This window comes from Acinonyx jubatus, chromosome D2 (assembly GCF_027475565.1).
Source record: "Acinonyx jubatus isolate Ajub_Pintada_27869175 chromosome D2, VMU_Ajub_asm_v1.0, whole genome shotgun sequence".
NCBI lineage: Eukaryota > Metazoa > Chordata > Mammalia > Carnivora > Felidae > Acinonyx > Acinonyx jubatus.
The window spans coordinates 8,160,723-8,173,036 of record NC_069393.1 but is presented as its reverse complement, the minus strand read 5'-3'; the positions used below and the strand labels follow the sequence as shown (position 1 = coordinate 8,173,036).

The 12,314-nt window shown below is 41.4% G+C and overlaps 1 protein-coding gene across 7 annotated transcripts in view; it reads right to left on the bottom strand.

The window, feature by feature from the left end:
* RYR2 (ryanodine receptor 2) overlaps positions 1–12,314 on the bottom strand; it is a 749,501-nt gene that overhangs the window by 23,512 nt on the left and 713,675 nt on the right. For all 7 annotated transcript variants that reach the window (XM_053207799.1, XM_053207801.1, XM_053207802.1 and 4 more), the window contains 6 exons: positions 11,412–11,559; positions 8,339–8,425; positions 7,503–7,721; positions 5,872–6,002; positions 4,493–4,535; positions 1,272–1,405 (listed from right to left, as the gene is read on the bottom strand). In XM_053207799.1, the coding sequence (XP_053063774.1) occupies positions 1,272–1,405; positions 4,493–4,535; positions 5,872–6,002; positions 7,503–7,721; positions 8,339–8,425; positions 11,412–11,559 (762 nt within the window). The remainder of the gene's footprint in view (positions 1–1,271; positions 1,406–4,492; positions 4,536–5,871; positions 6,003–7,502; positions 7,722–8,338; positions 8,426–11,411; positions 11,560–12,314) is intronic.

The following is a 12,314-nucleotide window of genomic DNA, read 5'->3' as shown; positions in this document are numbered from 1 at the left end:
TGCTTTTAAACTGAGTTCACATTATTTTTAAAAACCATGTAGCTCCAGTAAGTTTTCAGATAGATAAAAAACTATATTACCAATGAGGTCAGCCAACATGTTTTTTTAATGCTAGCTAAAATATTTATCTGACACAAAATAATACCACCCTACAGAGCCTCAAGTATCTATATTTCGAAAGTAGTCACATCCCTAACTGACGGAGACCATAAATTTACAAGAAAAGTGGACATGTTCTTAAGGGAAAGTAACTGTTATGTTTCTTCTAAAATCGTTAAGTGGCTACAATGAGAAATTACATTTTTTAAAACATGTATGCTTTACACTTAATCCAGAATTACAGTTGATGAAGTATATATTTGCAGTATATGTATATATGTGTGTGTGTGTGTGTGTGTGTGTGTGTGAAATTCAACCTGAGGCAAATTCAATTCAACTGATTCACATCTTTCTAGCTATATTATAACCTATTATTCCATTAAAGCACTATATCAGGAACACCTCATTTAAAAAAATTTTTTTTAATGTTTATTTATTTTTGAGAGAGAGAGACAGAGCATGAGCATGGGAGGGGCAGAGAGAGAGAGAGGCAGACATAGAATCCGAAGCAGGCTCCAGGCTCTGAGCTGTCAGCCCAGAACCCAACACGGGGCTCAACCCCATGAACCATGAGATCATGACCTGAGCCAAAGTCAGACACTTAACCGACTGAGCCACCCAGGCGCTCCAGGAACACCTCATTTTAAAGTTAAATTCCTGAGTAACAGCATGACAGCACAGTACTTCTGGCTTGTGAAGTCTTTGCTATTTAAACAAAACTCAAGAATTATAATAAAAGAATATGAACTTTGAACTTTCCTAATAAAAGGGCTCCATAGTGCCCTCTTCCAAAACCTGAGAAAGATTAACCTCTTTTCAGACAGCATCAGAAAAGGTAGTCAAATATTGTGCTTTTGTATATGTTTGACTTAAATGGCATTTAGGGATAGAAAAGGCAAATTAAGTTAAGAACATACATCTTTATTTACATAATTTTTGCTTTATGTAAATAACAAAAAAGTCGCCTTCCAAAATAATAGGAAAAAATCCAATCATTCCACACCCAAAAATACCCAGAAGCATAGAAGTAGACCCTTAGGTACATTCTCTGTTTCCCTCATCTCTATTCCCCCAGACTCTGAGGGAAAGGAAGTCGAGGCATTATCAAGTTCAGAATTGTATTAATTTCTTCTCCTTTGGGTCTAGAGCCATTGGGAAGAGGTAATACTCACACGGCTGACAGGGAGCTGTCTTTCTTTGGCTTCTTCTTTTCCCGGGCATCGCTGAAATCTAGGGCGGCTTTGTCCATACCAAGGAGCTCACTGATTCTGTCCCGGCCATAGAACTCCCCATATTTATCCATAACCTGGGCACAAGAAATAAAACATTTTACTGGCCTCAACCACTCAGTAACCCCTCGTATGCATGCGCATACAAACATCTAATTATTTTGACACTTACTATGTATTGGTCTTATGTTCGAGTTCACTTAAAAATCTCATTTCTGGCTCTTCTTCTGTGATCGCAATGCTTAAGGTCAAAGCAAACTTACAGCACTGTACGTAATACCCATCCGAGGAACAAGATGTCTTAGTCAAGAGAGGGACGCATGCAAAAGGAAGAGGGGGGCCCAAGGAAGTAAGTCAAGAAGTGCAAAAAATGGAATGAAAGGAACTTTGACCAAATTCATCCTTTGCGCCAGGAATTATGTAAAGAAATTTGATTTGCTCTCCCTCATGGGACTGTCACATTATGTAAGTCACACTATGTTATCAGCATCCTATTCTGCAGATAAAGAAGTTATGTCTTAGAAAACATAACATGCCCTTGGGGCACCTGGGTGGCTCAGTCTATTGAGCATCCGACTCTTAGTTTTGGCTCAGGTCATGATCTCATGGTTCATGAGACCAAGCCCCTCACTGAGCTCTGTGCTGACAGCCTGGAGCCTGCTTGGGATTCTCTCTCTTCCTCTCTCTGCTCCTCCCCTGCTTGCGTTCTCTCACAAAATAAATAAATATTAAAAAAAATAAATAAATAAGAAAACGTAACATGTCCAAGCTTGCTAAGCTTGGCAAGAGATGAAATAAGGAAACCACCAAGCGAGATCTGACTCTCAGGAAAGATCTGCACTGACCATCGCCAGCCATGGGCTGGCCACTTGTGACAGCATCCTCCCTGGGCTCTCAGTTACAACCGTTCAACTCTCCCCTAGTTTCCTGACTTAAGCTGTCAGTCCTTCAGTAATCCCCGGAACCTTGTCACCTCCCCCTGTCTTCAGGGCAATCCTTGCATAGACCCCTTTACACCACCAGAATCTCTTCTGAGCAACTGTCCTCCAATTCCCGGCCCCCCTCTCCCTCTGCCACATCTTCCTGGCTTTGCCCACATGTCCCGTTTTCAGACCGGTGTAGACGTGGGCCCACAGCTTTCCCTTGAGCCCAGGAAGCACAGCCCCGTGACACAGCCACTCTTGGCCTAATGCTTCCATGAGAGTCCCACACACAATGAAAATGGAGACAACGGGAAAAGCAATGAATGAAAAGTAGGAGAGAGAATGGGCCACTAAGGGGAAAAGGGGGTAGGAGAGCAGAGGACGAGGAATGCAGAAGGAAATGAGCACGTGAGGGAAAGGAGGAAGGGGGTTCCCCAGGGAAAGAAGAGAGACAACGAAGGAAGAAATACATTAATGGAAAGGAAGAAGGGATTAGCAAAAATAAAAATAAGCCTCTTCTGAATGTATACAGTCGAGGTAAATGAAAACATGAAAGAGAAGTCGTAGTTAAAAAGCCCATGAACATCACCCACAAAGGTCTGTTCTATGTTATTCTCACGGTGCTAAAAACGGGCTGGGGTGGCCTGCATGGGGGTTCCCTCTGGGTTGTGTTCTCACCTCACTCCCAGGACAACAAATCAGCACTAAGTATAGTAGGAATGCCACCAATAGTCCCTGCTGCAATTACAGTTTAGTTTTACTTTTTTAAGTTTATTTATTTGAGAGAAAGGGAGCACAAGAGTGGGGGGAGGAGCAAAGGAGAGGGGGACAGAGAATCCCAAGCAGGCTCCACACTGTCAGCGCAGAGCCCCACATGGGGTTTGATCCCACGAACCTCAAGATCATGACCTGAGCTGAAATCGGATGCTTAACTGACTGAGCCACCCAGGCGCCCCTGCAATGACAACGTATTTATTTGACTCTGAATATGCAGTTTCCTTCAGAGAAATCTGTGCTTTAACAATTCAAAGCTTCTTTCTTAAGTAGCTAATGAGAATAAAATGTTCAAGTTACCTATTTAAAATTGTTTAAAAATAAGTCTTTCAAAGCCCTGGCCCGGTGTGGATGTGCTCGTATGCAGGAGGGCAGTGCTGCTCAGAATTTCACGTCCCACCAGGAGACAAAACTCTAGTGCCAGAATAAAATCTACAAACACACGACTTCTCTCAACTAGAAAGTCTTGTTATTAAATAGATTTTTTAAAAAAGGTCAACGTGCTTCCTCGTGTACCTGATTTCAGTTCTTGGTGCAAGCCCTCTATCTCCCCTCAGATTGCTAACAAAAAATCTGCTGGTCACCGATCCTCCTGAGTAACACGGAATCAAAGGGAACAAGAGCACTTCATCTGGCAGATGTTTCTGGCTACTCCAGACGGTACCCGTTGGAGCTAGAACTCATTAAGGAGGTGAGTTGAGTCAGGGTGGCAATCAGAAAGGTTCAAAGAATAAGTAGGAGCTAGAATGTAACGCTTTATGTGAATCGCTTTAGTCTTCACATAAAGCAATAGTGTTTCATGATCTACAGGTACCGGTACATACATTATTTCATTAAAAGAGATCTGACATTAAAATGCTATGTGGTGAGAAGAGCAGAGAAGATCCTTGACTTTCAAGATCAGAGCAGTTCGCAGGTGCCACAGTTCATCGCTGATGCCCTATCATTGTTCTTTCTACTACACTATGACGCAGTATGCATCAGAAGAATAAAACTTTATGAAAATAAAAAGATCTCCGAAGTTCATGTGAAATAAACAAACTCAATCCTTTGTTCTCATGCGACGACTCTGCTCCTACAGGGTGAAGCAGGATTCCAGCCCCAGTGATATACAGCTGTCTTATCAGAAAATGGTCGTTAGCCAATTCAGGGGACCCAAAGAAGCTCGGAGAAAATTCTCACCAATTCCTATTACTGTGCGGACTGAGCACCGATTATTCACCTGAGTCAGAGGACAGGTGGATGAAGCAATGCTTATTATTCATTTTATAGCTGCAGAGTATGGGTTCTTCTTTACGTGCAATTTTTGAAATTCATACTGAATTCTATTGCCACTTTGAAATGACATTAAAAGACAGATAAAAGCACACCTCAGTATTTCATTCTCCACACGAGCCATATCAAATTCAAATCTGAATTGCACTCTAGGAAACAAATAGAGAATGCATTCCTTCTGAGAGGTATTACCTTTCTTTTAACAAATTTGTCCCAGTAGTTGTTGGGAAATGACCTAAAAAATATAAAAGCATAAAAGTAAAATAGTATCATTTAAAAAAATGATAAATAACAATATGTTGTTTGGAATAAACAAAATACTTAAAATAATATGTAAACACATATTGTTTCATTCACAAAACTTATAATCAATTTTGTCCCATCTTATCCCATAATTTTCCTATATCAGAGGTACGTTAAATATTATGTAAGCGTTAATATATCAATATATACATGCAAATCACAAAAAGACTCCAGGATAATATTTTAACAGGGAAGAATATGAGCATATTTATTAAGAAGTAGCATGTTGTATTTATTTACATGCTGACACATGTCATTTGTAACATGTCAAATGACATACGTTTCTCTGTCAATTATCTTTAAAAATTAAGGTATCTAAAAATCTGTCATTTTTTTTCTTATAAAGTTAAAAAATCTCATTCCCACGTTATCCTCGAAGAAACTGACCGTGGCACCTGTGCTAATATGGACTTCACTTAAAGGGACAGATCTAATTTGACTTAGTATTAACAGCCAGAGTTGACAAATAAAACACTGAGCATTTAGAGTAAACATTTTTAATGCACAAACACATCATCCTCATTTGAAAACTCAGCTTATTAGCAATTTTAACTTCTTAAGTAAAACTGATCACAATAAAAAGATATTTCACACTTGACACACTAGAGTAGTAGAAACTACTCAAAAAATAGTGTATCACTAATACCTTTAGTGGTGGCAAGTTCTACTTTTGTGATGGATTGACCTGGAACAGCTGCTAGGAGTCTGGGTCTTGATCTCACAAGGGTAAATAATTAATGTATAGAAAAAGCATTTGTCTCCCTGCCTTATATTTTACATGTCATAACGTTCAACTAGTTTTATGCTGGGCTGCTGAAAGTTTACAACTTAGATACATTGAAAGTATGAAATTCAATATTTTTGCCTTCAATGCTACAACTCTTTCCTTAATGAATAATTTTTGCTTCGTCTGGTCTTTTGGATGAGATAGCCCCACACTGCAGGTTATGCCCCTCTAGCTACACACTTCTCTGAACATTGAGTAATGGATGTTAAGTTCCATCAGGGCTGTGGAAATGGACCCAAAGCCATTGTTGATTAAGGAATTCGGAACACAGATGGGAAAAAAATTGATAGCATCCATTAAGAGGCTGACAGTGCTTAGTCTTTTGATTTTCTTGGCCGAAAACATAACTATTATTCACCTCTGCTAAACTTGTGACAAATCCGCAGGAACTCCAGCAAAGTGTTTGTTTGTTTGTTTGTTTGTTTGTTTTTTGTCTTGAAATTTTTGAGCACAGTAATGTCTCATATAATTCTTTACTCACTGTGTGTTGATTACGAGTCTATCCCACTGGCCTTTAATATCATCTTCTGAAGGCTGTTCTGTAATATAAAGCCCATCAAATTCCAATTTTCGAGCTACTTCCTTTTCTCGCTTAAAAATAACCAATGGGACCTACATTTGAAAAAGATAAACACGTTAAAATTAGTTTAGATTTACTGGCATCTCCTGTGGTTGCTATCTTTACAAAACAGCTTCTGGAAAAAGAAGTATTTCCCATGTTACTTCCAGGAAGGTAAAATTGAGTGAAAATGAATTGGTTATATTTAGGCAGAAAGAAACATCTAGAGGTTTAGGGAAAAAAGAAGATAGAATAGATATAGTTTATAATCATATGTTTTTAAACACATAGAAGTTCACAGATAACTACACTGAAGAAATCACTTTTATGTATTAAAGAGAAAAAGATGTATTATATCTTTTATTATGATATACTTAACATACATCTTTATATATGTGAAACATGAACGGATACAATAAAATACAGCAATGTTACTAATGTTCCAAAATGCATGCTTCTAAAAAGTGCAGTGTTATTTGAGAAATCTCTTTAATTATTCCACACTCAGCATGCCCATATGCTATTTTGAAATAAATTTTAATTCCAGCATCAGCAAAAATCTTTGTCAGCTAGCCAAAATGTTTCCAGAACATATTGGCTCTCTTTTCATATGGACAGATTTTACAGAAGGCACGGATACAAAAAAGAGGCAGACGTTCTAGAAAAATCCAAGAATACTTCCCCTGTCCCCTCTTAATAAAACAAAGGAAAGACAGGGAAGGGAAAAGAATTTCTGAAGAAAATTTCACATTCTAGTCTTTCACCCTGGGCTCTGGCTTTTCAAAAGTCTTCTGGAAGCTTCGCAATCTGAGGTAGGAGACAATGAGATAAAGGCATTACCAAGAAAAGGTGTCTCGCTAGGAAAAAATAAAGAGGTTTGCAAAGGTAATGGGCAGCCCTGGGCATTCGGAGACCATCTTGAGTTCTGTTCACCAAGTTGTATTATTCTCTTGGTAGGGCTCTGGGGATAGAGCTGCATTATTCTCTGGGTGAAGGTTGACAAACTGTGGTCTTTCTGCCATTGATGGCATTAGGTAGGTGCCTAATGACTCGTAGGTTCCTTAAGATGTATTATATAACTCTAAAACAGTGGAGCATTGCTAGGGGACATGGTAGGTTATTTCCGTGGGGCCAAGTTTTGATGAAAAGGGTCATTATGTAAATAACTGCCAATATGTGACAGGGAGCTATAACAAGACAGCCCAGGGCCACAGGCCCTTCCCAGGACAGCCTGCCGTCAACGACTGGTCAACATGGAGCTCTGAAGGCCAGGCTCCAGTGCCCCAGCCCAAGACAGCCCTGCAGGGGCATCCCAGCTTCAGGGACTGAGGCTTGTGTGTGTGCCCTGTTGTATCTGAACCACAGCCCCACTTTGTCTTCTGTTCCACCCTGCTTCTTCTCCTTGCCCCACGGGTGTTGGTTCGTGGAACATTCCCTAATAATCTCTGTGCAGGAAATTCCCATCTCAGAGTTTGCTCCCCCAGGAGTCCAACCTGCAAAAGACATGCGCAAACACGGACACACACAGGTACCTTGGTGCCTTACTATCTTACTTTCAAGCAGTAGTAGCCGATGATGCAGAAGAAAGAAATGACCGTGTGAAGAATGGCTAAGATCCGCAGCGTGGGCTCCATGTAGCCGCTGCTCTCCTCCAGGACGTAGTGAACCGCGATGATTCTAGGCGAGCCACTGTCCAGGCTGCTAACTTTGGCATTTCCACTTGAACTGCGAGTGGGGGGCTCCTTTCCTTCAACCACAGAAGAAGTGGAGACCTGATTCAAACCATTTAAAGTAGAATCAGTTCACTCCCTCTAAGGGACCGGCACACACAAGAAACAATGGAAACCCAGCCTTCTCAGCAGAGAGCCAGATAGGAGGCTCAGGTACCACGAAAAGACTAAAAGCAAAGGCTAAAAATAAAAAGATAGCTTTTCGGAAGCTGATGGCCTATAACGAGCACACCCTTTAAAACACCTCCTAATCTGAGCAAGAGTTACGAGGAGTCTAATGCATGCAGGAGAAAAATCAGATGGCTAGGCTGCCTTCTCAGGTACCAAATGAATTTAATGTATGTAATGAGGGTGTGCCACACCCAGATATGGTACCAAGGGGGGTACGCAGCCAAATCAGGCTAGGGACACTGGGTAAACCCTGTACTACATCAAACACTCTTTAGTTGAGGTATTTCCTGCTTAGTTTGGAGGAACAAGTCTGCTCCTGCCTTACTAGACCGTCAGTGATGTGCCTGAGCTCTAGGTTTTTTCCTTTCATCAAAACATATCTTGAAAGAGATTTACATCTGCTCATTGGCGAATGTGTGAATTCTGCACACGCAATCCAACCCATCTGTGGTTTCGTACTGGTTCCTGAAACATAAAGATGTACGTACCTTATAAAAGAGCAAGATGAAATTGATTGCAAACGCGACGAATAAGGCTAACATTCTCATGTTGTAAAAGTTGCGAGCAAAATAGTTCTGAAAAAAACGATGAAAATTAAGGTCACTGAATGAAGAGATTGACACGTGCAGACGATTTAAAGCATTCATTCATCTGCCCCAAACTACTTCTTGAGAGCCTACTCTGCATCCAGTAACGTTCTTGGAGCTGTAGACGCAACAGTGAGCGAGTACGTTTGGGCCACCACGGAGGAGGTACACATCCGCAGATGAAAGACAAAACAAAATCTAATTTCAGAGGATGCTAAATGCTATGAAGAAAAATCCATCAGGTTACAGGCTTGGGGAACAGGGCTGCTATTTTAGATAGGTGGTCAGGGAAGGTTTATTTTAGGAGGTTATGTATAAGCAGAGGCCTAAATACATAGGGAAGAGGTCAAGTGAACAACTGGGGGGGGGGGCACATGTGTCAGAGAGAGACAGTGCGTGGAAGGGGACGAAGGTTCTGAGTTTGGAGTGACGATGTGCTTGAGGGATAGTAAGAGAAAAGCAGGGAGGAGACAAGGGCATGGGAAGGAATGAGGTCAGAGAGGTGAGGGGCACAGGTTTACAGGCTTCTGACAGAAGTCTGTGACGTCCCTTCCAGTGCTGTGGGTTGGGGTATGACCTCTGGGGCCATGCTGCCCAGCTGTGAAGCCCACCATCACCACTCAGTCGTTGCAGGTGTAGACAAGCAATTAACCAGTCCTGCAGAATCACTTTTCTCATCTGTAAAGTGGGCAGAACGACAGAAACCTTTCTCAGAGGTTTGCTCTGAGGATTAGGTAAGTTCACTGAGGGAAAGTTAGTTATCACTCTTATTATTATTATGGGAATTATTATTTTATTCCAGGTGGGATGGTAATCTAGTGGAGGATCTGAAGAGGGCTTGATACCACTAGATTATGATCTGGAAAGATTACTCCCACCGCTGTGTGGGAAACAGATAGGAGGCAAGAGTGGAAACAAGGGGACTAGTTAAGAGTTACCAAAGGACAGCAGAAAGGGATGTTATGGATGGTGGTGGGTTGGCTCAGGAAGGGACTGTGGAGATAGTGATACTGAGCAGACTCCAGATATACTTGGAAGACAGAACTGGGAAGAATTACCACTGGGTTGGATTTGAGGCAGGAAAGAGAGAGAGGACTCAGGGATGGTAACTTCTGGATTTTGGGGTCCGAGTGACTCAGTAAGTGGTTGGTACCATTTACTGGCTGGAAAAAAGTAGGAGGGGAAGTAGGTTTAAGGAAAAAGACTATAGGAAATATAAAGTATTTGTTTTAATATTAGGTGGGAGAGGTCTACCAGGTATCCAAGTGGATATGCCAGGGGCTTTAGCAGAATAGGTCATGTCAGAATGACCAACACGTGCCATTGTTGGTCTCCATGGACACACCCCATTTGGGTGGTGTCATCTCCCACACGAGACCCTGACTTTACTGCCGTGGCTTATTGGACGAAGGCAGGCTGCCACACCCAAACCGGCCCAGTCACATTGGCTGTCCTTGTGGAAGGCTAGAGTCGGGTCACGGAGGCTGAGTTAGTGACCTTGTTTATCTGAGCTGGGAGGTCACAAAGACCTGAGGGACAAGGGGCCTGTGGTGGCCTGATGTGGCCACGACTAGCCTTGTGCATGCAAACTGGTGAACAGAGAAAGTCATATATAGGAAACAGAAGCAGGAAAATAGGACTGCAGAGAGAGAAGAGAACATGGTGGACAGGTGGAAGACAACCCTCACTGACTTGCTCTACACAACTGTAGTGAAACAGAGTCTTCAGGAATTCACTAGGGCTATGGCAGGTTATTGGAACCGTTCAACCTCATGCCCAATACCATCTACACTGGCTACGTCTGCAGCTATGGCAACTATTACAACATAGCGAATCAGCGATTATCCAGAGTGATCTACAAACCATTGACATTTAATACACTTTCCCACAACGTAGGGAAAAGGCAAGATAGTTGAAGAAAACATAGTTGAAACTATTAATTAAAATATATGTTCGCATAAATTATATAAAAATACGTAATATTTATTTCTACATAGGCAGTTAGAATACATAATTACCGAGGACAATTCACGTCCCTTATAGACAGAGTGCCGTAGTATACTGAGTTTCTTATCTACTTTTGATTTCTCAAAGGCTGTAAAACACTAAATATGATTTTGACTTTCAAATGGCTTTATTAGGAGCATCACTGGTCTTCGTTTATTGGTCAGTACCTTTTAGAGGTTGAATCTACATGCTCTTCTTCAAAAAACCGTATATACTGTAATTATACATACATACATAAAAAAGGCCTTTCAACCAAAATTTTTAAGAATGCCATCTTCTGTAAATATGAATAAAGATAGAGAACTATACCTTCTTTCTTTGTTTTTCAAATATGAACATGCATTTAATTAATTTGGGGAGCATTTCTGCAAAATGCATAGGATACTACGTAAAGAACTGCCTTCTCTCTTTTCATTCGTTGGTTTTTACTTGTTTTTACTTAAAGAATAATTCTGAACAGACCTTCTTAGTATCAATGGAGAGTTGACTCGTTGCATTAATACTTTCATAGCTGGATTTTTAATAAAAAGATGATGTTCTAGAAAAATCGATGAATCCAGCTCTGGAACTGCAATCCGAATTACTTATACCCTCAGGTATGTTTTTGCTTTAATGGCCTGCAGACCCTGGAACAGTGTCCTGCAGAGTGGAGCTTCAGGGGGTATTTACTAACTTGCCCTAAAGTCTTACTGGGAACACTCTGGATGCACTGTGCTGGCAGTCACTAAATCACATGGCTTCAGGGAAGGTGGATGTGGTGGAGGTTATAGTTTGAGGACAGGGAGCAGTGGGCCAAAGGCACTTATTAGAAAATATAAACACGCTCAGGCGAGCAAAGAAAACATACTTGCGGGGCTGACTCGTCCCCTGATTGCCACCCAAGGAGAGGTCAGTGAATGTTTACTGGGCCTGAATGATTAGGGTCTCACAATATATCAATAACAATATTCATTGTAAAACATCTTACTAGAAGTTTCTGTTGATATGCGATGATTTTCTTCCAGAATGCCGACTCGGGAACTTCTGGCTCTCCGTATCTGTGTGTATGGAGCTGCCTCAACTTCTGTTTACCCTTATCTTCTTTGGCTTTTTCCTCTTTTTCTCCATCTTCTCCCCTGTGAACACAAATGAATAAAATACAAGCCATCCAGGAGCTACAGATATAAACAGGTTTTGTGCCAAATTACGTAAATGGATATTTAAATCATGGCATCGCTTGGGGCGCCTGGGTGGCTCAGTCTGTTGAGCGTCTGACTTCAATTCAGGTCATGATCTCGCAGCTTGTGGGTTCAAGCCCCGTGTTGGGCTCCGTGCTGACGGCTCGGAGCATGGAGCCTGCTTCGGATTCTGTGTCTCCCTTTCTCTCTGCCCCTGACCCACTCACATTCTGTCTCTCTCTCAAAAATAAATAAACATTAAAAAAAAATTTAAATCACAGCACTGCTGTTGAAAACTAGTTTCTCTTCCAGTGCATTATAATATCCAGAATTTTAGAATGAGGGGTTGGATTCCTTGCCTATCATAGGCTCCCATTGATGGATAATTCTGTGACATTCAAATCTAAAGGGATGTTTGTTCAGCATCGTTCTTCATCAGGGAAATACAAACCAAAACCACAGTGAGATACCACCTCACATCGGTCAGAGTGGCTAAAATAACAACTCAGGAAACAGTAGATGTTGGCAAGGATGTGGAGAAAGGGGAACCCGCTTGCACTGTTGGTGGGAATGCAAACTAGTGCAGCCGCTCTGGAAAACAGTGTGGAGGTTCTTCAAAAAATTAAAAACAGATCTACCCTATGACCCAGCAATAGCATTACTGGGAATTTATCCAAAGGATACAGGAGTGCTAATTCATTCGGGCACGTGTA